The sequence below is a fragment of the Castor canadensis genome, chromosome 16, assembly GCF_047511655.1.
Source record: "Castor canadensis chromosome 16, mCasCan1.hap1v2, whole genome shotgun sequence".
Taxonomy (NCBI): Eukaryota; Metazoa; Chordata; class Mammalia; order Rodentia; family Castoridae; genus Castor; species Castor canadensis.
Genome location: NC_133401.1, coordinates 61303245 through 61330634, shown reverse-complemented (window position 1 = coordinate 61330634; position 27390 = coordinate 61303245). Strand labels below are relative to the sequence as shown.

The 27390-nt window shown below is 44.8% G+C and overlaps 1 protein-coding gene across 1 annotated transcript in view; it reads left to right on the top strand.

The window, feature by feature from the left end:
* LOC109675903 (protein transport protein Sec24A-like) overlaps positions 1–25170 on the top strand; it is a 63123-nt gene extending 37953 nt beyond the window's left edge. Inside the window, exons 13-16 of the mRNA XM_074057196.1 lie at positions 11810–12077; positions 12322–21035; positions 23174–23773; positions 24907–25170. Of these exons, the coding sequence (XP_073913297.1) occupies positions 11810–11840 (31 nt within the window). The 3' untranslated portion in view covers positions 11841–12077; positions 12322–21035; positions 23174–23773; positions 24907–25170. The remainder of the gene's footprint in view (positions 1–11809; positions 12078–12321; positions 21036–23173; positions 23774–24906) is intronic.
* The last annotated feature ends 2220 nt before the right edge of the window (positions 25171–27390 follow it).

Genomic DNA, 27390 nt, shown 5'->3' with positions numbered 1-27390 from the left:
GTGTGGGGGTTGGACCAGGTATATCCTCAGCCAGCTGCAGGAAGGATTCAAGCAGGACTTTCAAGCTGCTGTGAGCCCAGCAAGCCCAGCAAAGGCCTCTGTCCAGCGCAGGAGTGAGGAATGAAACCGTCTTTCCACGGAATGGCCAATGGCCAGGGCCTCTCCTCATGGGACATGGAGGTCTCCACTAGGAAAATCACCTGGAACCAAAATGTGAGGAAAGCCTGGGAATAGACCAGGCATGTACTTTTTCAAGTGCCCTCAAGGTTTGAAATAGGCACCGAAAGTGCTGCTGCTGAACGTCCGTATTTCCAATCCTCTGATCCGTGTGCCAAAGGTCTGAAAACAAGCGCCTTCCTCTGCATCCTCCAATTGCTTCCTGGCATCAACATAGTCTGGACCCACTCCAGCTTGCATCCCTTTCCACCTGTCAGTCAGGATGCCGGTTCTCTTCACCTCCTAGTGAACAGCAGGGGGACTGTTGTCCTGGGAGGAGAGCGGTGAGAGCCACGCACATAGAGGAGGGATGCAGCATCCGAAATGCCCTCATTCGGTTGGTCCCTCCTAAGGACCCCATGTGCTCATGCTCAACAGGCCTGGGCAGAGCAGGGCGGAGGTTCCTACTTCTGGATGGGGACGCTGGAGTTTGAGTCATAGTGGTGACTCTGGCCAAACTTTCCCCGCCACCAATCTACAAATGTGGACAGAAGTCCACACACACAGGTACTCGGGGTGGTGGAAATCCTAGAGGTCGTGGGTGAGAATGCAGTGCAGCAGCAGAACAGGAGCTGAGCATGTGCAGATCCTGGGCTCCCTCTGCACCACCAACTGAGGACAGCAGGAATGGCTACTAGAGAGAACAGGGAGTAACTGCTGAATGGACAGTTTCAGTTTTCCTTGGCTACCAGCCTAGCTCAGTGGGGAGTCCTGGCCTAGCCTGCAAAAGGCTCTGGTTTTGTACCAACCACTGAGGGGCAAAATGCTTTAAAAAAGAGTTGTGGAGATGGATGGTGGTGATGTTTGCACGTTATGAATGTGTGGTCATAGGCCTTACAGCAATGTGTCTGCCAACACAGACCTCTTCCACCATAATAGACCCATAGATCACAATTGAGCTGAAAATTTCTCTTGTCTGATGACATGGCAGTCATCCTAAGGGTGGAGTGCAAATGCACTACTCCCTTGATGCTGTCATAAACAGTGTGCTCTAATCATGTAAAAGTGTAGCAAATAGTTATGTACAGTACATAATATGTCACAATGACAAATGACTACATTCCTGGTTTGTTTACTGTATTGTACAAGTACACCATACATTCCCCCTTGGACCACTCAAGGTATTGGCTTCAAGAAAGGTAGACTGATAAAATCTTCCATTGGGAAGATCCAGGAAGGAGCAGGTGATGGTCTGGTGCTTCCAACTGGCCTCCTCAATTTCCCTAGAGTTATACTTGAGAGAGGGTAGAAAGGGATGAGGGAGTAAGGTTGCTGCCTCCTCAACTTATTTAGCAGGCAGATTGTTATCCAGAGATACCTGGTCATGGCTTTCTTGTGGTCTTGGCAATGAATTATGGCTACCCACATTTGTAGTTTGATGGCCTCTGGTAAGATTATGATTCCAGGGACATGTTTCAGTGGAGAGTTTTAGGCTGTTAAAAGTCCATTTTATTCCAGATGATTGAGTGTGTGTGTGTGTCCTTTCTGAGGCATACGCAAGGTCAGTTTATATCGACTGTTTTCTTTCCCTCTAATTGAAGAGCTCAAGTGAAGGCAAATAGCTCTGCCTTTTGGAGTGAAGTAGAGCTACTGGGCAAGGGCTAGACGCAGTGGCCTGTGACAGTCTTTGACAACTGCATAAGCAGAAACCTGTTTCCTGCCAATCATAAACCTGCTGCCATCAGTGAGCAGGTGGTATCAGGGTCAGTGATGGAGCATCCTGGAGGTTCCCACCTGGATGTGTAGATCAGAGCAATGACTTCCAGGTAAGAGTGTTGGAGTGTGGGGTCAGTGTTTGGTCTGCTAGTAACGTAGCAGGATTCAGAGTTTGACCAGACTGCAACTGGAGGTCTGAGGTGCCTAGAAAGAGACCTTGGTACTTCTGAAAATGGCTGTCGCATAGCCCATGGCAGGCCTTCGAGTTTCAAATGCCTGTTACTTGATGGAGTTCAGCACTGTCATCCCTCGCCTCAGGGTCAGTTTAGACGCCTGAGCTACTGAGGCCAAGGCCCTGAGAAATGGGCGCATCCTTGACAGAGTGTGCTGCGTGGTGATTGGCGGGCGCCATGGACTCCAAGGCAGTCACCTGTCCTCATGGACATATGTGGAAGAGTTTTCCCAAGCCAGGGGCAGTGGTAAGGGCTTGCTTTAAGACAGAAAGGGCTCGGCCCATTTGGGGGCTCAGTGTAGAGGCTCCTTGTTTAAGAAAACCTTATTCTTAAAAGGAAATTTAATCCTTAGCAGGTGAAACTATGTACTCTCGTGAATCCAGTGTCTGTACTCCCCAGATGGTATTTAAATCTCAGCTGCTGCTGCTGCTGCTTCTGCTGCTGCTGCTTCTTCTCCCTCTCCCCCACCCCCTCCTCCTCCTCCTCCTAATCCTAATCCTTCGCCTCTCCCTCCCTCTCCCCTCTTCTTCTTCCTCCTTAGTCTTCCTTCTCCTCCTCCTCCTTCTTCTTCTTCTTCTTCTTTTCTTTCTCTTTTTTTGGTGGTACTGGGGCTTGAACTCAGGGTCTTCACCTTGAGCCTCTCCTTTAGCCCTATTTTTGTGAAGGGTTTTTCGAGATAGGGTCTCATGAACTTTTTTGCCTGGGCTGGCTTTGAACTAGGATCCTCCTGATCTCTGCCTCCTGAGTAGCTAGGATTACAGGTGTGAGCCTCAGACTCCTGGCTATTGAATTCCAGGGTTTTTTTGTTAGACCTATATTGATGTATTGCAGAAGGAGAGATGTGGGGGTAGGACTGTCTAGGTTAACTGCTGGGCAATCTGAGTATTGGTTGTCTCTCCACTCAAAGATGAAAGGAATTGGGAATCTTGGTGCACAGGGATGCAAAAGGAGGCATCTTTTGATTCTAGGACTATACACTAGGAAGCCCTGTGGGGATTTGAGTTACTAGGCTACATGTATAAGGAACAATGGGGGAGAGGGAAAACTCCCTTGCTGATGGCCCTGAGTTCTGGTTCCATCCTGTAAGAGCCATCTGGTTTTTAACTGCCAGTAGGGAGTATTGCAGGGGAAATTTCCAGGAGGTTTTAGGTCAGCCAATCAAAATTTAGGAATGAGGAGCTAGAGTCCTCTTTGGCCCTCAGGTTTGAGGGGATATTGGGTCAATTGGTGAAAAAGCTGAAGTCTTTCAGACTTGAGTTGGAGAAAGAGAATGTCCACAGAGCGTGGGGTTCCAGACCTCAGCGGGAATTTGGTGACGTTAGAAAGGATCAATGTCAAGAGTAGACACTGTCAACTGATGCATGATAGAGTGCCTGTATACCAAGTGCAAGACACTGAGTACAAAGACCAGTACTAAAACAAACAAAAAGACTGAACCTAGTGTTACCTGTGTTCTGGACACTAAGGCTGGTCCTAGCTTGAATAAGACAGAGGCATTAGGCAGTACCAGGAAAGAATGAGTAAAGACAGAGGTCTCTAGAGAGCTGACAAGCAGGGGAGTAAGGAACATTATTGGGCCTGTCCATCTATTCCTGTGAGGAGGATTGGGGACTGTTAAGGAGGTCCAGGGATGGTAACTAGGGAAGACTATGGATCCCCCATCTCCATCAGAAAAGTAATTTTATTTCCTGCCACATTCAGAGTTAAATGGGAGTACTCCATGGAGATGGAGAACACGGGAGCCTGTATAACCCCTGGGCCCCATCAGTCGAGCTGTAGGTCTCCCCCAGCTGTTTATTCCTCATAGTCCAAGTGACCACGCATCTGCCAGTCACCCCGCATAAGCTGTTCATGAGGATCCTGGGCTTCAAATGACCTCTCCTGTGGGCAAGGGAAGGGCAGTCCCACTTTGAGTGGCACTCCTGTTTGAAGTCTGGACATAAGCCAGGTGGGAGACACGGATTTTGGCCATTGGAACTGAAATATCTAGGCTGGCCACAATTATAGTAGGTGAATGAGGACCATGGGGGAGCCTGTGGTATCCTGGGATTAGGTCAAGTAAGGCTGGGGCTAGTGTCCACAGCCTGAGGCCACCCTGCAGTGAAATGCAGTTGGCAGTGGCCATGGCCATACAATCAGCATGTCACCACTTTTCATTTGTAAATGCCTCCTTTTGAAGGGCTTGAAGGCCATTTTTAGCTGGGTTGAGAAGGAAGTTTGGGGGGCCCTGTCACAGATTTTGGAGTTTTTGTCTAATGTCTGGTGAGAATTGCCTGATAAAATGTATGACAAGAATTGCTAGATTCTCCAGTATCTCAGTCCTTAGGATAGAGTATTTGTGCATTGCCCTCCTACCCTGGAAAGAAAGAGGGAAATGCTTTTGATGGTGCCTTGAGTGGTTTCTCTTAATTTATAGAAGTCAGTATGTTTAATCACGTCCCTACGCATGCCCTCCAAGAAAAGACGTGTGATCATATGATCTCTTTGATGTCTGCTCACATGTCACCAGACCATGGATCCATTCACAGTCCATCAAATTCCTCATTAACTGAGAAACACAGGGAGAGATAGGTGAGGGGACCGCTCAATGTCAGCACAGGTTTTATTTGGGAAAGAATATGTGGAGGACTGTGGACTCCAGCTAGAGTCCACAGCCATTTAGAGACTGGGGTTAGATAAAGGAGTTTGTTGGAAAAGTACCAGGAAGATGGCTAGCAGGAAAAGTCTTTGGCTAGGCAGCTAAGGAAGATAAGTTGTGATTAGGTCACTTGTGTGTTTAACCATCCCGTGTTCCTGGTGACAATGGCTAAGGGCAGATGTCTGTCACTCTTTGGGGCTAGGTGAGGTGCTTCAGTTAGCCATCCACACGGCATATGAAATGGCATCTGGTCGCAGCAAGGCTGCCCTTATGCTCACTTTAACATCCCTACATCCCTGCCTTGTGCTATATATAGTTTGGGAGAAGGGACCACAATAGTCTGTTAACTGCTTCTTGCTAGGTTAGGGAGTTGAGGTCTCTGAAAGGTAGAGCGTACTGGCAGGGACTTTTTGTTTTAGGCATCTGTAGCAGGCCATCTGGAGGAACAGGATTGAGTTGAACTGTTTTTGGGTAGTAGTGTGGACCAAAGCACGGAGCCTTTGGAAAACAAAGTGAGAAAGGAATTTAAAGATAAGAGTTCCACTGTCAGCAGAATGAGGAAAAAATAACAGTTCCCAATGGGGGGGCCACGTGTGGCATCCACTTAACTCAGGCAGACCACTGTCCCCAGTTGACTGTCACATGTTATGGGAGACCAGAAGCACTTTCCTGGGATTTTTAGGAATGTTATGGGAGATCAGAATCGCTTTCCTGGGATTTTTAAGAGCATTGTGAATGAACGCAGACTGGTTGACATAGAAACAGCATTTATCTTTTTTTTTTATTATTATTTTTTTTTTTTGGCAGCACTGGGGTTTGAACTTCACACTTGCTAGGCAGGCACTCTTACCACTTGAGCCACTCTGCCAACCCCACAGCTTTGAACTTATAAACAGAGACACCGTCCCCCATCATTAGCAGTTAGGAGGTCAAGGGTTCACCAGTGGGCTGGGGGAGTGGCTCAAGAAGTAAGAGCACCTGCCTAGCAAGCATGAGGCCCTGAGTTCAAACACCAATGCTGCCAAAAAGTGCAATATGATAGTCCCAGGGGTGTGGTTCAAAGATAGAGTGCATGCCTAGCAAGCCCCATAACAAAAAAAGAAAAGAAAAGAATTCCCTAGTTTAGGAGGACCACCCCTGCTAGGAATCAATTTGAGTTTGGAGGGTCTGGGCTAGCTCTTCTAAGGTGACGGAGAAAGTTCTTGATGGTTGTTGAAAGTTTAGTGAGGAAGAGGTTATTCCCGCTATCCCAGTCCCCAGGGAGCCTGAGAGTCCCAGGCCAACAAGGATTGAATGAGTTGTATGGCTCTTTGGACTCAGGCTCCCAAGGTCAGGGAAGCTTAGTGGGGAACCTGAATTGTTTGGTTATTTTGTAGTGTAGCCACATCCAGAATCTGGTGTCCAAGGGTACAGGTGCCTGAGAAGTTGGCAGGTAAACAAAGACAGGAAAATGTTCCACACAGGGAAAGGAAGCCTGGTGCAGACAGACAGAAATTGTAGGTCAAAGTAGCCACCTTGGAGAATGTCTTTTTTTTTTTTTTTGGCGGTACTGGGGTTTGAACTCAGGACCTCATGCTTGCTAGGCAGGCCCACTGCCCCTTGATCCAGTCCGCCAATCCCCCGCCCCAAGGAGAATGTTTTGGTCTGGCACCAGTGGGGCTTTTCCATTTCCCACACTGGGAAAGAGCAGGCAGCATGGCCCCTGTGAGAGGTTGGTATCAGATTGTTGGGTAAAACCCTGATTTGGAGTAAGGCAGAATTGAGTGAGGTCACTGAGTGTCTCTAAGTGGTGGGAGCAGAAGGTGAAGTAGGAAATCTGGGTTGGAGAAAAGTCCTGGTGCCATAGTTACTGGAGGAAGAGGAGGCCTGTGAGGCACGTGTGGGACTGAATAGGGATGGCAGCATAGCCCTCTGCAAGATAGTATAGAAAGGACTCAAAATGGGCTATAGTTAGAGGCATGGATGAGTCAGGATGTCAGTGATCCTGGTAAGGTGGAGTGAAGTGGGTCCTGTGGGGAGAGAGGAATATTTAAGTGGGGAGCGATGTTGGTATATGGGAGCTCTCACCTTTTTTCGGGTTCTGACTGGGTTGTACCTTTAGTGGAGTTTGGTCAATCCAATGTGGTTGCCCATTAACCTGGGCCATGGTGGGCATAGTCAAAATCACCTGGTGTGGCCCTTGCCATTTTGGCTTTAGTGGTGTTGAGGAATTGGAGATACAGACTTCATCCCTTGGCTTTATGGCTGGAGACTGAGCTGGAAGGTCAGAGGAAGGTTTACAAAGTGAAGCTTTCAACAAGCATATTGTCTACATTGTTGTCAGGAAAGGTGGAGAGTGAGCCAGATGTCCTCTGTGAGAAGTGAGGTAGAAGTGTGGGGTATGTGGTGAAGGACAGAAGGACAGCCATAGAGTAGTCCTGGCAGACTGCCTTGTGCCTGGTGTGTGGGGAAGGGTGGGGCCTAACACTTGCCTGGGGCGGGGGGACACCCGGGAGCAGATAAAGTAAGACTAAGTGGCTGAGTTAGTTGAGCTTGAAACAGATTTAGTGAGGCCTTGTACCCTGAGTGAAAGAGATTATGGAGATGTGAAAGAACTAGGTATTCCAGAGCCCGGGTGAGAGTGGTGTGTTCAGTCCTTGTGTTGGGGGGTCAAAGTTGGGGAAGGTGAGAAGAGCATGGGTTAAAGGGCAATCCTTCCAGGAGTGTCAGGTGATGAATTTCCCCGGGTGGCAGCCTTGACTAGGCATCTGCCAGAGAGTTGTTAAGGGAGATGATATCTGTGATCTGTGCTGGCACTTGCAATGAACAATGGCTACTCACCCAGGTAATGGTGAGACCCAGGTTAGTGACTTGTGAAACTGATGTTTGGCCCTTGGAAGGGGTGACCCTATATCCCTTGTTATGTGGTAAATTACGTTGTGTGGTATGTTTGAGGGGGGCTACACAGGAGCAGATCATCTACATACTGTAAGAGTTTATGAGAAAGAGAGAGAGAGAGAGAAGCAAGAATGGGGAATCTTGGTGTACAGGGATGCAAAAGAAGTCTTCTTTTAAATTTAGGACTGTAACCAGGGACCCTGTGGGGATTTGACTTAGTAGGGTATATGGGTTAGGGGCAATTAGGGTGGGGGGAGAACTGCCTCATTGGGGACCTGAGATCTTGTACCATCCTTTAAGAGCCAACTGTTGCGTTTTTTTTTTTATTTTATTTTGTTTTGTTTTGTTTTGGTTTTTTTTTACTGCCAGGATGGGGCTGTTGCAGGGGAAATTGCAAGGGGGTTTTAGGCCAGCTGATAAAAATTTAGCCAGAGTCCTCTTTGGGCCTCTGGCTTTAGAAGATTTGAGGGGCACTTGAGGGAGAGGTTGAAGTCTATCAGAAATATTTGACTAGAGTCAAGAAAACAGACGTCCAGGGAGAATAGTGTCCCAGACCTCAGTGGGAATTTAGTGAAGTTACAAAGGGTCAAAGGTCAGGGTGACTTGTGGTTATGGGGCCAGAAATGCCAGTCAAGAGTGGACACTACCGACTGGGGTTGTAGCTCAAATGGTAGAGCATTGCATAGCAAGTGTAAGACACTGAGTTCAATGCCCATTACCATAAAAAAGGTGGACCCAGTGCTACATGTGTTTTAGACACAAAGCTGGTCCTAGCTAGGATTAGATATGTCTATCAAGAGCAGGACAGGGGAATTTAGGCAGTGCCAGGGAATAATGAGTGAAAACAGTGGTCTCCAGTGAGCAAACAAGCAGCAAGGAAGCAACCCTGTTGGGGCTGTCCATCTGTTTCTGTGAGGAGGATCAGGGATTGAACAGTGAGTCCTGGAACAGTAACTAGGACAGACTATGAAGCTGCCATCTCTATCAGAAAAATAATTTTATTTCCTGCCACATTCAGGGCTTCACAGGAGATAAGAGGTAGAGGACACAGGAGCCTGTTGAGCCCCTGGACCACATCAATTGAGTTACAGGTCTCCCCCATCTGTTGATGCCTCATAGTCCAGGAACTGGGTCAGAGGCATCTGCCAATCACAAAGAATAGGCTGTTCATGGGATTCCTGGGCTTGGAATGACCTCTCCTCATGGAAAAGGAAAGGAAGTCAGTCCCATTTCCAGTGGCACTCCTGTTTGAAGCATGGACATGGATCTGGTGGGGGACATGGATTTTGGCAGTTGGAACTGAAATGTCCAGGCTGGCCATTATTATAGCAGTCTAAGTTGAATTATGATAGAACCTGTGGTTGCCTGGAATTAGCTCAAGTAAGGCTAGGGCTAGTGTACAGAGCCTGAGGGCTCCCTGGAGTGAAAGGGAGTTGGCAGTTGCCACAGACAATCAGCCTGTCACCTCTTTTCAGCCCTTGGTACCTCCTTCGTTGAAGATCTGAAGGCCTTGAAGCCATTTTTACTTAGGTTGAGAAGTGAGTTTGGGAGGCTCTGTTGAAGATTTTGGAGTTTGTCTGTCTGGTGAGGATTGCCTGATAAAACGTGGGAAGAACTGGTAGACCCTCCAGTGTCTCAGGGTCTAGGGTGGTGTGCTTGTGCACGTCCCCTCTGATCCTGGAATGAAAGAGGGCTAGATTTTTGGTTGGGCCTTGAGCGATTTCCCTTAATGTATTGAACTTAGTTTGGAAATCAGTAAGTGTGAGTCTTCTATCTTTGTACTTCTCAGTAAAGATGGTGACTTTTCTGGGTTCCTTGAATTTCTATATGAATCTCAAAATTGGCTTTTCAAATCCTGCAAATAAGTTAGATGGGATTTTGAGGAAGATTACATTGAATCCGTCACAGGATGAGCATTGCCATCTTAACAGAATTAATGGTTCATGAACATGGAAGAAGGTTCTGTTATTTTTAGAGCTTAATTTCTTTCAAAAATGTTTGTAGTTTTAGTCTTTCACTGAGATGGACTTAAATTTCTAAAACTGTATTATTGGTGTGTACTGTAAGTGTCCCTATGTGACTATGCCCTTTCCCTGTCTTCTTAGTTATTTTTGGACTACTAAGCTAGTGTATAGAAATCCACCTGATTTTTCTGTATTGATATTGTGTTCTGTAATCTTGCTGAACCTGCTGCCTATCAAGTACTACTAGGTTGTTTTTATTTATCTATCTAACTGTATTTATTTATTTGCATTCAACTCTCATCTATAATTAGATCTATTAACAAATGCATATTTGTAAATTGCTATTGTATCGAGAAGTTGTTTAATATTGCCTCTCTTCCTGGGTTTTATTGAAATGTAAGGCTACTAAGAGTGCTTTATTTGATGGGGAAAAGAAACAACTTTGTGTCAGTTAAAAAATTTATAAAAATTATTTCATACTTCAAATTACAAAAAAAGAGACAGAAATTAGCAAATAGGAAAAAAAATACCAGACATATCTCAGTGCTTTTGGATGGAAAGAATTTTGTAAAGTAACTTTTGTCCTAAAGAATTGTTCCAAAATGAAAACAGAGGGCTAAGTCAAGAAAACAGGAGGTGTGGAAAGTTATGTAAAGTATACACAAGTAGATCGTCAAACTGTGTACAAGAGGAAGCTTATCAAAGGTTTATATGTGTGATTTAGTTGGCTATAATTTAAAAGTCGCCTAAAGAATTTTCTGAGGTTCAAATCTAGCATACTGATGTAAAACAAAAACCTGATTCTCTAAGTCTGTAATGACAAGGCTTTTCAATATTGATCTATTCTTAGTAACGATTGCAAGAAACTGGCTTAAAGGAAGGTTTTGTGTTGTCTCAAGACAATCACATGTGTTTCCTGTTGATCTTGTGAAGCTTTTGACTACTTAGGAAGCTAAACTTTAACTGAAGCAGAGTTCACTTAAGTATCTGTTCATGTAAAAGTCTTTTTTTCTTTTAAAAATTTTTTTTGGTGGGAGTGGGGTTTAAGCTCAGAGTTTTGAGCTTGCAAAGCAGGCTCTCTACTGCTTAGACAAACCTCCAGCTTATTTTGCTCTGCTTAATTTGGAGATGGGGTTTTCTGGACTGTTTGCTCTGGTTGGTCTCATACGCGTGCAATTGGAAATATGTAGAGGTGCGTGTCTCAATTTTATCTAACCATTATGCAAACATTTTCAAAATGAAAAGTGTGAATGTGTACATGTGAAATGACCAGCTCATGCTCTCTTTATTTCAAGTGCATGACATCTAAACCTTCCACATACAAAAATGGTCAATAAAACTTTTGTCCATCCTGCCATTTGTAAAGGTAACATTCAGGAAAAAAAAAAACCCAAAAACCAAAAAAACAACACAAAAAGACCCTGATGTTTGGGCAATCTTGCTACTTGAAATCTGGCCTGCACATGTATGTCTTGATTTAACAATTTTGTTAGTTTGTAAAGTGATACAGGGGATTTTGTGGTGACATTTCCACATATGAGTAGTTTGTACTCTGTTAGGTTCATCCTTACCATTATTGTCCCTCTACCACCTCCTGGCTTCTTAAACTGAATTCACCCTGTTTTGGTGTTCCATCTTCATGCACATACAGGAAATTCATGGACCATATTCACCCTGCTTTATCCTCTTCATTTGCCCTTTCCCCTTCCACTAGTGCCCTCTCCCTAACATCACCTGTTTTGCATGCCTGTCCTTCAGTGTTTAAGTGTATGTTCATTGTTCAAAAGGGTTTTACCTTGGCATTTTACCTGTAAATTATAATACTTTTATCTGTCTAACTGCTCTATTACCCTCCCTTCCCCTTTCCCCACAACCCTGACATTCAGTGGTTGTGTCAGCTTATTGTTCTAGAGACCTCCTGTGCCTGGATGGGCATCTTGTTCTTGATATTTTGGAAGTTTTCTGCTATTATGTTCTTAAGTGTGTTTCCTATAAAGGCATAGGAATATGCCATAATTTGTAGGTTTGGTCTTCTAGTTCCCTCAACATTGAGGAATGTTCAAACAAAGGGGACAATTTAAGCAATGTGAAAGCATTTGCTTTTGCTGAAAAGCACTGACTCCTTCCTTGGGTACACAAATTAACTGAACAAAGGAGAAAGACTTAGCATCTCTGATTCAGTTTTGTACCTGTTATCCTTTGCTCTGAGTTATTCTCTCCTGCAGTCACCTTGGAATCAAGGAAGGATGGGAATGATCAGTAGCATCTTTGTGAGAAGGGACTGAAACGATCCCTAATGACAGTGGAGCCTTGGAGCACAGACCACCTTTCCAAATGAGGACAGATACCCATAACAATGAGGCTGCACTGTGGAGCAGGAGTAAGCACTTTTTGGGCACCAGATTGCTCCCCTCAAGTGTTGGCGGCAGTAACAACTTCTCCAGGACCCTTTAAGAGCAAGGACTGAGACAACATCCAACCAGATCAACACCTGTAAGTGTGACTGTTTATCTGTGCATACCTTTCAAACCCTGCCCAACTCTGTAGCTATTTAAAGCCAAAATGCATGTCTGTACCCCAAAGATGGCTAACAATGGGATGAGTGCTTACTTTGCCTATTCCTATGGTATATCCCTGGCTGAGTAATAAATTCCATTTCCACAGTACTACCCAGGCTGAGTAATAAATCTTTCTCTGCCCTTAATAAACATTACCATCTCTTTATTTGCCATAATAGAAGTGAGTAGTCTGACCTGACATGTGGAAGCCCAGGAGTTTGGACCTGAGACCATCACACTGTAAGGAAGTTTAAACTGGCTGTGTCAAGAGGAAGAGAGATGTCTAGCCAGCGCCCAGGTGTCCTAGCCATCTGACTGAGGGGCCAGACCTGTGAGTGAAGAATCCTTCTGTGTATTCCAGAACTGGGAAACATTGCATGTAGCAGCAGGGTTGTCCATCCATTCCAGGTGGCAGAGAACAATTCATGACAAACAGTTGCCAACTTACAATATTCAGCTGATGATTTTCCAGGTTTAAAATGGTGCCAAAGCAATGTACATTCAGTGGAAAACACACTTGGCATTTTGAATTGGGATCTTTTCCTGGAATGTGGAAAATTAGAGATCTTCTCTCTAATGCTAGGCAGCCACAATGAGCCACAGCTCCTAGTCAGCACCAGGATCCAGAGGGCAGCATCTCATACTCTCCAGTATGCTGTGTTGCTAGCATTTAACTGGAAATTGTTTTGTATTTTCACATCCCATCATTAAGTTACACAGTAAGTTACACAAAAAGTCATTACTTTTGCCCAGCACCAGTGGCTAACGCCTGCAAACCTAGGTACTCAGAGATCAGGAGGATCCAAGTTTGAGGCCAGCCCAGGCAAAAAGCAAGACCCTATCTAACAAACACCCAACACACAACAAAAGGAGTAATTGAGTGGCTCAAGTGGTAAAGCACATGCCTAGCAAATGTGAGGCCCTAAGTTCAAATCCCAGTAACTTCCAAAAAACTCAGTAGTTTATTCTCTGTTAGTAATTCCCCAACTGTAGGCAAATATGTTTTGATCATGTGTAAGGTAGGCTATGGTGTTTAAATGCATTTTTGACTCACATATTTTCACCTTGCATTGGGTTTATCAAGACAACCCCATCATAAATGAAGAAGCGTCTGTCCTGAAAAGTTAGGTGTGAAGAAGTAAGGTAAGGTCACCACATTGGAGGTGGAGGTGAGAACCATGAGGCCCACAGTGGGAGGGGCAGGGTATGAAGGCTCCCATGGGATGGTTCTCCAGCACCAGCGTTGGAGCCGCAGAGGGACAGGAGGGCCTTTTGGAGGTTGGGCAGCTGGCATGGGGTGTTTGTGCCCATGGGAGGTAAGGAAGGCATCCAGACAGGAGGCATATCCTTTCAAATATTTACATATGAAAACATGATGTTTACAGTTTAAAAAAAAACATGAGAGCTGGACATGTATAGTTCTAGTGACTTGGGAGACAAAGCTGAGGCAGGAAGATGGCTTGAGCCCAGGAGTTGGAGGGCAGACTGAGCAACATAGGAAGACTTTGTATCAAAAAGTTAAAGAAAACTGCCAGGCACCGGGGGCTCACACCTGTAATCCTAGCTACTCAGGAGGCACAGATCAGGAGACTCATGGTTCAAACCCAGCCTGGGCAAATAGTGCTCAAGACCCTTCCTCAAAAAACCCATCGCAAAAAAGGCTGACTCATGGCTCAAGGTGTAGGCCCTGAGTTCAAGTCCCAGGACTGCAGAAAAAAAAAAAAAAGAAAGAAAACCAAGCATGGGAGGAAAGAATAGGTGAGGGCGTGGTGGAAGGGTCAGAATGAGTCATGGGTTTTGTTGTAGTGAAGTGATGATGGGTGCTGCTACACTGGAGTCTATCATCTTAAGTCAACCTACTCACATGCTAGAAATTCTGTAGAATAAACATTGTTAAGGTAAACACACAACCACAGTGCAAGGAAAAAGGCTACAAACTGAGAACGGAATTGTGTGCCACACATATAACTAGTGAAGAACAGAGTCTAGAATATACTTGCTTCTAAACGACAAAACTTATACCTGTTAATATGAACAGACAGTTTATTTCCCAGAAGAGGAAATAGTCCAATATCCTGAAAAACTCATTGTTAACTTCATAATCATTAAAAATGCAAATTAAAGGCATAATTATAATAGGGTCTGGTGGTGTACATCTGTAATTCCAGCACTTGGCAGGATGAGGCAGAAAGACCAGGAATTTGAGGCCAGTTTTATAGCAAGATCCTATCCCAAAACAAAACAAAAATGCATAATTACAAACTAGTTCATTCTCATGAGATAAACACAAATTTGAAATGAGCAAGGCTGGATGTGGTGGTGGAAGCCTGTAATGCCAGCACTCAGGAAGTGGAGGCAGGAGGATGGAGAGTTAAAGACCAGTCTATTCTGTATGGCAAAACCTTTCTCAGGAAAGAAAGTCAAATTAGGAATAGGGATGTACTCAGTGGCAGAGCGTGGGCTTAGCGTGAGAAGGCCCTGGGTTCTGTCTCCAACATGAAAATCAAAAATCATTGTCCTGTGATTCAACTGGGTCTCAGCATTGTTCACTGGGGTGTAAATTCCTCAGCTGCTGTGACAAATGGTAACCAAGTTTATTCTCTTCCTTTCAGTGCTCTGCTTCTCAGTGTATACCCTAGAGCTATGCTCAAGGAACAGGGGTAAGGAACCCCAAAGTTACTTTGTAATTTAGGAAAAAGAAAACCAAAATTCCTGGGAACAGCCAAAAACCCACTGGGACAGTGATTAGTAAATTGCATATGCAATGACCTGCCGTGTGCAGTGCTCATGAACTACTGGCGTGAACAGAAATGAGTCTTCCCAACATGATGTTGAGTGCCAAAAAAGACAAATCAGAGAAAAACCCCAAAATACCTTCCTATAAAGTTCCACCACAAGCAAAACTAAGCATCATCAATACCAACAGATGTGGGCGCGTACACACACATGTATAAATATGAATAGCACAGGAATCATAAAAAACTCAGTGCGGTGTTGGAGGGTGAGGACACCTGGGGAGGGGCTTACATGGACTTCTAAGCCTTCTATTTTCTTTCCTTTCTTTTTTTCTGGTTTGTAGTACCATGGAATTACAGGTGTGCATCACCACACCTGACTCTGCTTTTTAAATGTTTTTATTAGTATCTAATAGTTGCACGGGGGTTCTGTTGTGACGTGTCGATATATGCATATCAGTTTGGTTCATCCCCTCCATTGTTCTCCCTCCTCTCCCTCCTCTTCTTGAAATGACTCTGACAGGTTTTAACGTTCCATATTTATTCATGTATAGAAAATACATCAACCATATTCTCCCTCCTCTACCCTCTTCATTTCACCTTCCCCCTCCCACTCATGCCCTCCCCTTAACACGATCTGTTTTATAGTCCTGTCCTTCATTGTTTAAGTGTCCATTGTTCAGTGGAGTTTGTGTGTGTGTGTGCGTGTGTGTGGTCTTGGGATTTGAACTCAGTGGCCTACACCTTGAGCCACTCCACCAGCCCATTTTCTGTGATGCGTGTTTTCAAGATAGCGTCTCACAAACTATTTCCCCAGACTGGCTTTGAATGGCGATCCTCCTGATCTCTGCCTCCTGACTTGGTAGGATTCCAGGCGTGGGCCACCGGCACCCAGTCTCAATGGAGTTTTGCCTTGGTATTTTACCTGTAAATATATTGTACTTTGATCAGCCTAACCCCCTCTATTACTCTTCCTTACTCTTTCTCCCTACCCCATGTTGTTCCAAAGTTTTCAGTGCATTTCATTGTGTCTTGTTCCTGCACAGATTTGTTGTATTTCGATATTACTCGCCTCTTACTCTTTTCTTTCCCTCTTCCCCTAGTCCGTGGGCACGAAGACTTGAACTCATACTTAGCAAACGTTTTAGTATTTAAACTTACTTAACAATGGCTCAGATGAAATATTTATCACATTTCTATTTCTTTTTTTTTGATTTTCTGGGACATGATCTCATAGCGTAGGCTACCCTGGAACTTGATATGTAGCTCAGGGTGGCCTGTTACTGTGATTTTCCTGCCTCAGCCTTTGAGTGCTGGGATTATAGCACTCGCCACCATGCCCAGCCTTACTTCACTTTTTAACAGTTACTCTTACATTATCCATGAACTTGAAGACTGTAGACAGTGTAGTAAATACTATAAGTCAATTGTTTTACCATTAGTAATTTTTGTTTTTCAAAAGAAAACAAAAATTCAGTATTGCTGTATTTGAAACTTAGTGTAAGACAAAGCAGTATGGTAATGTAAATTTATCACATCTACATTCAGCCAGTTAAATCCGTCTTATAGTTATGAGAAACTGAAACAAGCTGAGGCCAGTTGGTTATACGGCTGAACCAAACGTGGAAGTATTGAATTAAAATTTTTATAGCAGTAGATTTTTAAGTACAGTACTGGCACAGTGGCTCACATCTGTAATCCTAGCTACTCAGGAGGTGGATATAGGAGAGGTTTGCAGTTTGAGGACAGCCTAGGCAAAAGTCAGTGAGACCCCATTTAAACCAATGAAATGCTGGGCATGGCAGCTGACCTGAGTGGCCACTGCACTGCCTCAGACCTCTTACCTGTCCCCGGGTCTCTGGAGCCACATCCAGTCAGTGGGAAGGGATCCAGCAGCTGCTGCAGGCTGAGAAGTGGACAGCTGAGAAGGTGTGCGAGGGCCACAAGTGAAAGAGCCAGAGGCTGAAGCAGGCTAAAGAAGACAGGCTGAAACTGACCAGTACTGCCTGCAGGGGGAGAAAGAGCTCAAGGCCAGGAAGTTGTGGCCCTGGGATCCTCTGGCAGTTGCAGCACTAAGGTGGAGATGGTGACCCAGGAGAAGATGACCATCCTCCAGAACTACTTCTGGCAGAATAAGGATAAAGTCGTGGGTCACCTCTTGGCTTTTGTGTGTGACATCCAGCCAGAAATCCACAAAAACTAGTGCATGGATGGATAGGACAAGAGAGAAGCACTTGTTCCGTGGGTTGGCACAGTAGACGCCCTTATGGAATATGGACTATTACCAAAGCTCCCGTTCGGTTCTTCTGAAAGGCATTAAATTATTTCTCTACGCAAATAAGGCTTGTGCCTCTCATCCCAGCTAAGAAGGTAGCATAAACAGAAGGACCCAGGGGACAGCATGGGCAAAAATGTAAGACCCCCTGGAGTTGAGGCTGAAGCAGGAGACCACCTGCTTAACAAGCCCAAAGCACTGAGTTCAAACCAACAGTACTGCCCACAACTAAAGCAAGACTATTCAAAAACAGCAAATAGTGCTGGGGGCATGGCTCAAGTGCTAGGGTCCCTGGCTGGCAAGTGCAAGGCCCTAATTCAAACCCCAATATTGACTCCTAAAAATATATAAATACTAAAGAACCCTTGAAAACTCACAAGAGGCCTCAAACTCACTAGTGTTCACAAGGGACAAGGAAACAAAAGAATGAGACTCAGCAAACACAAACAGCAAGAGTTTACCAGGGAAACAAACTTGGAGTCTAGAGATTGGAGAACATTCATTTTTTCCATTTTAGTACAAACAGCAAGGGCATTAACAATGGAATCAACAATTCCATATGTATTTTAGGATCGATTTTTCTACTCTGAAGAATGTCATTGGAATTTTGATAGGGATTGCATTGAACATGTAGATTGCTTTTGGAGTATAGCCATTTTCACAAGGTTGATTCTGCCAATCCATGAGCATGGGAGAGCGTTCTATCTTCTGATGTCTTCTTCGATTTCTCTCTTCAGTGGTTTATAGTTTCCCTTGACAAGGTCTTTGGTTTCCTTTTTTAACTGATTCCAAGGTACTTCATTAGAGTTTTTCAGGTTATTGCAAATGGGATTATTTCCCTGATTTCTTGAGTCTAGTGACTATTTCTTTTGCTCTGCAGAAGCTTTTTAATTCATTTATTTTTCTCTTAGTTGCTAAGCCATTAGAATTCTATTTAGGAAGTTGTTGCCTATGCCTATATAATCAGAATTCCAAAACTATTGAGTAAGAGTGGGGAGAGAGGGCATCCTATCTCGTTCTGACTTCAGCAGGAATGGTTTCAGTTGTTCTCCATTTAGTATATAATGGTGGTATGGGTTTGTCATATATAGCCTTTAATATATTGAGGAACATTCAGGAAGGCATATTTTGAAGCAGTATAGATGTTAAGTCTGTTTTTCTTTCCCCAAAGTTAAGGCTGTAGTGAAGACTATCAGTTTTACTTTTTGGGCTGAAGAACCAGTCAGCTGGCAAAGGCTGAGGTTCAGTGATTTCTCTTGGCTCACCACTGTATACCCTGCCTTTCTCTCCTCATTTAGCAGAAAACTAATTCCATCAGTAAACCATTCAGCCTCGGTTTCAAGGAGTGGCTTATCTGATAGGTCTGGTTTCTGTGCATAAGTTTGTATGATCACATGCTTACAAGTATGCTCAGTCATTAGCTCACAGGGCAGCAAAGATGCAGGATTTAGGATGTTTATCTTCACTTCTGGGAACTCTAGAAGGTTGGCTTGGTATTTAGTTAATCTCTCCCTGGACATCCCCAAGTGACTTTTTAGTTCCAAGGTGGCTCTTACCTAATGGGTGGTAAGGTAAGAACTTCTAGCTGCTGACCCAGAGTAGTGGCCTCCTGTACTAGGAAGGTAATGGCAAGTATTGCCCTCAGACATCGTGGCAAACCCAGGGCAACTCCTTCCAACCTCTTAGAATGAGGGAGAGGGAGGGGTGGGGGCGGGGAGACATGGCCCAAACAATGTATGCACATATGAATAAATGAATAAAAAAAGAATGATAGGCAACTGGACAAGGTTCCATCCCTAGGTTCTGAGTTAGTACCCTACAGTTAGTACCCTTTTGGTGGCAGAATACCATACAAGGTTTTTCCAAATTGGGAGTTCTTAGGAACAGGGCCTCAGTGAGGCCCTTTTTATGGGTTCTACAGGCATCATCTGTTTCTCTAGTCCCATTAGCAGCACCATGCTCAGTTTTCCTATTATATCCTGTCCCAAGAGTAAACCATGACATCCAGGGACTCTAAGAAATCTATGCATGTTGGTGGAGTGGCTGAAGTGATAGAGCACCTGCCTAGAAAGCATGAGGCCCTGAGTTCAAACCCAAGTACTGCAGAAAAAAGAAATTCCAAGAAATCTGTACATGAAGACTTGGATCTCAAAATAATAAGGCAAGAGGTGGGTGGAATTTCTAACCCTATTTTTTCCCATCAACCTTCATTACATCATCAGGGAGAAAGGCTTTCCCACATAGGTAGGAAGAACAGAGTAAGTTGCCCCATATCCAATAGGAAGTGAATTTACTTACCCATGTGCTGATCTTAGGCGGGGGCTGCTGAGGGCACTTCTGGCACCCTCAGTTCTGCTCTGCTTCTGCCAGTGCAGCCAGAGTCTTAACTGCCTGGGTCCTTCTCTGAGAGTGGGGACAGTCAACCCTCCAGTGCCAAAACTCTTCTTTCAGAGCAGTTTTGACAAGGGCTCGGGGTGGGGGTGGGGGGCACCAGGCAATCCATGGCAAAATGCCGAGGATTCTTGCATTAGTAATAGGTTGACTTTGGGATTGCCTCCTCTCTCACGTTAGGGTGCCTTGCAAGGGAGGGCATTCCCAATCATGAGACATGGCAGCCATAACTTTGTCCTGCTTCCTTTCCTTACTCTGTCTTTTCTTTTTCTTTTCCAGGTTACAGTTATTATAGATCAGAAAAGCAGTGTCCAGCAAATGGATTTTATTAGTCTGAGGTTCAAGTTGTACCTTCTGAAGCTTCCACCTGAAGTCTGGGGTGGACTGAGTAATAAAATGGTGGCCTAGAGGGAGTGGCCCCTCTCTAGAGCAGGGATTGACACTGATATATTTTCTAAAGGCTTCCTGCAGCCTGTCCTAAGATGATACAGGACTTCTACCTGAGTAATTCCTCTAACCTCATCATAATTAATGGGTTTAGCATTCCTGATTTCATGCCCATGAGGGTTGCCTCCACCATGTTAGCTTTCCTTCACCTCTGCCCCCATCCCCAGAGTGTTGGTAGTCACAGTTAGGCTCATTTTCAGGGACAGTATCAGTCCATAGCTGACAATCCCAAGGGTCACATCTGTCTCCCTACAATCAGCAATAAGTATTCTTTCTTTTTCTGTGAGGGTGAAACAGCTGGCCAAAAGGAACTGATATTTCTCCAGGACAGATGGAAAGACAAGGATAGGGTGTGAAACCCTTCTGCAAATTTATCTGGGTCCTCAGAATATCTCCTACGTTTTTCTTTGCACTGTTGGATATCAGCTACAGAAAAAGGCACTTATACCCAAACCGGCCCCTCCAGCCCCTCCATCTCTCCCAGCGGGAACAAGGCTTGGGAAGCCTCTAAGGAAAGTGTTTCACTTCGAGTATATAGGGGTCTCAGGAGTGTGGGGGGCTCATCAGAGGTTGGGGTGCACAGGGAGGATTATAGTAAGGAGAGAGGTGTCCCCCGGGAGCCAGGCGTCGCTCCCTGTAGCAGGGGATCAAGGATGTCCACATCCTCATTATTTGCTTTCCTCCTTTGGGGGCTGGAGGTCGACCTACAAAGGGAAGGGTCTTGACACAAGGCCATAAAAGCTTTGGCATACGATAGTTATCACCATATGCCTTTTCTCTTACAAAACAAATCTAAGTGTAAAATGGGATTATAACTTCAGCTCCCATCTTGGGCCACTTTACTTGACTCCCCAGTTGGTATTGGGCCAGGCTACATTCCAGTAGGAGACAATGTGTTTCTTTTTCAGATTACCAGGATCGAGATGATCCTGATGTTTAAGGATACAGCCAAGTGGAGAATCTGTTGGGATACATGTACTTCTCCCCATTTTGATCTGAAGAAAGAATAAAGGAGAAGAGAGAGAAGAAACACAACCCTTAGGAGGTAAGGAGGCTGGGACTCCATGAGCCCTTAGGGTACCCTCTATGGTCCTGAGATGGTAGAGGGGAATGAGAATGACCCCAACTTTCCTCCAAAACATGGCCAGACGTCTTTGGCAGTGGATGGGCATCAACATGCTGATATTTTTGGCTCCTCCAATGGCCGTGTCCAGTGTCCACCAGTCTGACCCCTGGGTGGAGGCCTCTGCTTTGGGCGTCCAACCTGAATCAGGTGTGCTTGGTGGTATATAGTGATAGACATGTGCCAGGTGTTCCAGATAAATAAGGAAAGTGGAAGTGAAAGTACACTGGCTCAGTAAAGTGGGGAACAGAGGTGGGATTTTGTGTAGGGGCTTACCTCCTGGCTGATTCACCAAAAATGGTTACTGGTGGGTGGGTTCAGAAGACCCTGGTAGAGAAGATCTCAGGTACTTGGCATCCAAGCAAAGAATTAGATGGTGACATACAGATAGCAAAACAGTAACAGTGTTTTATTGAGAGCAAGAGTGTACACTCCCCAAGAAAGGGGGGAGTATCAGGCTGTAAGTGACAGGGGTTACCAGCAGCACCTGTAGCACCCCTTGGTTGGGATGGGTTTTTATACACTGCAGGGGATAAGAAAAGGGAAGAGATTTGAGTGGTACTTAGGAGTGGCTTTTGTTGATTGACCATACATGTGAATTACATGGGCTCTAATTAGGGTTCGGTCCAGATGAAAATGCTTTTTCAAAAGGGGCATTTTGGAGTCATTCTGGGTAGAGATAGATCACCTGTTGCCCCATAAGGCTAGCTCCAGGGAGGCTTCATGTCCCCCATGACCTGGTTTGGGTACTTTCGCTAAATTTCCTGCCTCAATTCCATCCCTGCAAGGTTTGCCAAATTCTATAACCAGAGCTTCCCATTCCCCCAGCAATAGGGCCTGGCTCTGGGTTGGAACACCCACCTACATTAAGAGAGAACAACATAATATGTATAAGAGCAGAAAATGGATTTATTTACAGATCAGGTGAAAACTGGAGACTGAGAACTTCTTAATCCATGTCTGCCTTGCCCATAACAAGGACACAACCTTACAGAAAAGGTCACAGTTTACAAAAAAAAAAAAAAAGTAATAACTTACAGAAAAGTATTACACTTTCAGAAAAGATGAAGCAAAGTTCAGGAAGTACACATGTGCTCATTTAGCTTAGGTCCCAGTTACCAGAACTGGGAGGCAGTCTTTCTTCTGGTGCCAGGGTTCTTGTGGTTGTTTTCACTCCCAGCATGGAATTTCCTTTAGGGACCCAACGCCTAGAGACCCCTTACACTGGGGATTGACCCAGGACTTCATGCAAGCTCGTCAAGGGCTCTACCACTGAGCTACATCCCTAGTCCTGCCCTCTACTTCTTATGCTACATGTAGGTGTATAAAGGCTCATGTCATCATGTTCTGTAATTTACATATGCATCCATACATGTATATTTAATATTTATAAAAGAAAAATAGTCATAATAAATATGTTTAAATGAAACTAAACGGTTCAGCCCCAGTGCATGAGAACCATCCCAAAGGCATCATTGAGACTGAAGAAAGAGAAACAGACACATACAGAATAGGACAGAGTACAGTTTCTTGGGGACTTAGTGATGGGAGTGTGATTTGGGGCAGCAGGAAGACAAAGTGGATCCCCACGGGTTAGGTCAGATGAGAAATGTTAGGAGAAAGTGAGTTTATCCAAGCCAGAGTGTATCTGAAGAATTCTAAGCTAGTATCAAAGAGTCAGGAACATCCAGGCACCAAGGTCTAGTTCAAAAGCTCCACACACTGCTCTAATGAATTTATCTGTGGAGGAAAATGTGACAGGTTTTTCTTTAGAGCCATCATGGCGGTTACCACTGAAGATAGCTGCAACATGTCAGGCTCAATCCATATAGAAATAAAGAGGTCTGCCCACATCTGAAGCAGTTATGAGAAGTGAAATACTGTTTTCTTTCTTGCAGTTCTAGGGAACACAGGGTTTTAAGCTAGACTGGCAGGCATTCTGCCACTTGAGCCATGTCCCCAGGCCATGAAAATGCTTTTTATCAGTTCTCAGGAGAGCTGGGAGGGCAGTTTATGCCTCTTGTTTCACCATTATCAGAGGAAGCCCCTTTCATTCTCAGCAGTCTCTACAGCACCCAAACGTGATCATCAACAGACTCTGTACCACCCGAGCATGACTAAACGGTTCCAGTGATGGAAACAGTGGACCAGGGCTACATCATCATGGAACACAGTAGTAGGGCAGAGCTCCTGCAGTATATCCAACAGACCAACTGCCTGCATGAGAATGAGGCCCATGGAGTATACAAGCAGATTGTGTGTGCCATCAAATACTGCCACAAAAAAGGCATGATACACACACACACGTGAAATCTAACATCCTGCTGCATGCCCAAGGATACATCGAGAAGAGCGACTTTGGCTTTAGCTTCAGATTCTGATAGAGTTGTGTGCTGTTTTTTCAGTCCATGCCACCAAACTCTTCCTGTACCACAAATACAATGGCCTGAGTGTCCCCCTGGACTACATGGTCACAGCTGCCTTCCCATTTAAAGGGAAGACATTTTTGCAGCTGCAGCAGCAGGTCCTGCACCCAAGGTATGGCATACCATCTTACCTCTCTGTGGAACTGCAAGGCATCATCATTCAATTACTCACCCTCAGGCCTAGCGAGAAGACTGCCCTGGAGAACATCATGGGGAACCTGTGCCTCAGCCAAGGTGAGGAAAAGTCACTGAGTCCTACTGACACACTGCCTAAACACTTGAACCCTACAATCCTGGCAGCCATGTGTGACCTGGGTTACAAATCACGTGAGATTGATGAGTTTTTATTAATCAGGAAATTCAGTGAGTAATGGCAACATTCCTCATGAGTTCAAACCCCAGTAATGCCCCACTCACCAAATTTAGAGTTTTCACAACATGATTTTCTTCTTGCTTCTTTCTTCTGTATCCTTTTGTCACTGGAGAGGAAAGGGATAAGGAAGATGTCCTGGTGAGAGAGAAGGGGGAGAAACCCTCAACTCATGTTCACAATTTCCATCTAACCAGGAAATGCTGTTTCTACATAAATGAATCAGGAATAATTCCTATTACTATTAACCAAGTAATTATACCTGTTTGGAATGACCAATAAAAATTAAAAATTGGGGTATGGACTGCTTTTCCTGGAAGCTCAATGTCTGGTCTACGTATAAATGCTCACCACTTTTCTTGGCCCTCTGGCTGCCATCCTTTCTTTGCTCATTTTTGGCCCATGCCTTCTCTGCTCTGATATCTTTTCTTCAGCACCACAAAACCTTAATCATGAAAAACTTGCACAACCCCAAGACTCAAATACCCAACCTGGCTATTCATTTTCAACCCATACCCCAAAGTGATTCCCCTTTTTTCATACTGGGGTTTGAACTCAGGATGTACACCTTGAGCCACTCCACCCAGCTGTGTCTGTCATGGATTTTTTTCAAGATAGGGTCTCAAGAACTAGTTGCTTGGGCTGGCTTCGAACTGTGATCCTCCTGATCTCTGCCTCCTGAGTAACTAGGATTATAGGTGTGAACCACAAGCACCGAGTCCAAAATGACCCCTTGACTCCTCAGGGACAAGTCTGTACACCTTCTCAGCATGAAGCATGTATAGAAGATGGACCTCACATCCTCAACAACCCTAGAGTGGGTGGGGGCGGGGGTTGCCCCTTGTCATCTTCCAAAGAATCATCTCTTCCATGTCTGATGGAGGGAACTGTAAAGCCCAAAAATTAGTCTAAATAACTCCCTTTTGCATCTAGACCCGATTCTGTGTAGATTCCCACAAAACCTTGCTTATCCTTTTCAAACTCTTTTCTGTTCTAGTCTGACAAACGACAGTACTCAAAAACTTTGAAGACCTATCTCTGGACCAAGCCAAACCCGGCCAATGTGCTGATCTAATCAGGGATGCAACCTCACCATCTGTGAAAGGGACAAACAACTGCCTGACCCACTCCCCCTACCTGTTTCTACAACTGCCTCCTTACAAAAACATTTAAGGACTCACTCAAATTACCTCATGAAGCCAATGGTGTCTGGTCCTTTTCTCTCTTGGAAAGTAAATAAAAAACTTTGTCTCTGCTTTAACTCCCATCTATATAGCATTGTTCACCACCTGCCCACTAGCCACACTACTGGGATCTAACACATAGGACTTTCCTCAGTCCCAGGAACTTTTGCCTTAGGGTTTCTCTATAAAAATTTACTTAACAGTGTCTACCTATCTATCTCTCTACCTACGTATCAATCATCTATCTATCAGGGTCAGGATTTGAACTCAGAGCTTCACACTAGCAAAGCAAGTACTCTATTGCTTGAGGCACATGTCCAGTCCATTTTGTTCTGGTTAGTTTGGAGATGGCGGGGGTCTCCTTAAGTCTTAACCCGGGGAGACCTCACACCACTTCCCCCTTCCCCATTTCAGCTCTTGGGATTGCCAGCATGAGCCAGCAGCAACACCCGGGTTAAAATTGTACTATATAGCCAGGCATGGTAGGACACACTTGTAAATCCAGCACATGGGAAACTGACAGGAGGCTTGAGAGTTTATGGCCAGCTTGGGTTACACACGGAGACCTTGTTTCCAAATAAATAAATGAAACAAAAAATATTTCTGAAGCTCTTATGAATGGTATTATTTTCCTCATTTCTTTCTCAGCCTGTTCATTATTTGTGTATAGAAATGCTACTTATTTTTATGTAATGACCAACTGTGCATCCATCATCATCCTTTAATAACAAATGAAAAAACAGCCATTTTCAGATAATCAGAGGCTGAAGGAATTCATTACAAGCATATCTGCCGTATAAGAATTGCTATAGGAACAGGGCCAGGAGGTAAAGATGCCCTCCATGGCCCTGCATCTCCTTGGAAAGGCCGTGGTATGAAAGGCACAGGAAGGCAGTAGTAAACAGCAGATAGGGATAGAACAGAAGTCTGGGAACACTGAACTTTAGATTTCTAAAAGTAGAAAGGACCCTCAAATAGAGTGCTAAAGAGAGGCCTTAAGAACATTCCAGGGAAGAGCAGAAGAAGCTCTAGTTTTGTATCTCTAATCCCCAAAAGCTTCCCCTCCCCAGTAACTAAACAAAAAATCACTTGGGAGAATGTGTGTGGATCCATAAAACTAGTTGAGACTGGGACTGAAATTCAGACACAAAACCATGTGGGTAGAGACCACAAACTCCAAGACAGAGGTGCCATGCTGAGAAAGTGCCAGTACGGGACCGCCTCAGGTGCATGGGACCCGCCAGGAGTGCAGTGGGGAACAGACTGGGAGTGGGCACAACCTGAGTGACATGGGAATCCCGCAAGCCAAAGCCAGGGCTGCTGCCTGGGGAGTGAGCATGGACAGTGAGCACTGCCAAGGTGCTGCCTCGTTGGGATCTGGATGCAATCTGGCGTGAGTCAAGGCAGAGTGGTGACAAGCCCCAGTGGCAATCATGACAGTCAAGTGGAGAGCACAGTAGGAGTCAGCAGGAGCATGACTGACTCGGTAATTTCCATCAATCAAGTGGGGAGCGAGCCTGGAGTCAACACGAGTGAGGAACTAGCCTGGAGAGAACTGGGAGGTTGGGAGCCACAGGTTGCCGGGAGTCAGGAGGGGAGCAGCTGCTTGCTGTTCGCCCAGCTTGCAAGTAGCATTTTCTGTGCACCTGCTGGGTAGGAGATCTGGCTCCGGACTGTGCAGTTGCTGGATGAGCGGTCTGCCATTGACTTAAATCCCCAAACTAGACAACCCCCACTGGCCTAGCCTGTTTGACCTTCAAAGAAAAAAACAACTGTTCCAAGGAGCAGGGAAATCTTGTACCAACCTCCCCAATAAGGAAGAACTATGGATTTTTGTTTCTTTTTTATTTTTTTTTGCAGCTATTATCAAAAATGTGTTTCTATGATCTTTACTATTTTATCTTTCTCTGCACATATCTTACTGTGTTCTCTGTTCCTACTAATTGAATGCCTTCCCACCATATACTTTTCACCTCTTTTATATCTTGCTTCTATTTTCCTTTCCCACCCCCTGCTTTTATTATTTAGTTTTTAATATGTATGCAATTAAAAAGTATTAAACTCCTACCTTACCCAGTAAGTAACCTAGTTCTTCCTTTATAAACTTATTGGGGGGAGTAGTTGAAGTTTACATTTTTTGATATTTTGAGGCGGTGTCTCATTATTTAGGCCAGGCTAACTTTGGACTCAGGGTGATGCCCCTGCCTCAGTCCTTGGGAGAAGATACCACAGAACAAAGTGAGCTTTCATAGAGACATCAGCACAGCCATGTCAACCCAGCACTGCACAACTGCCAA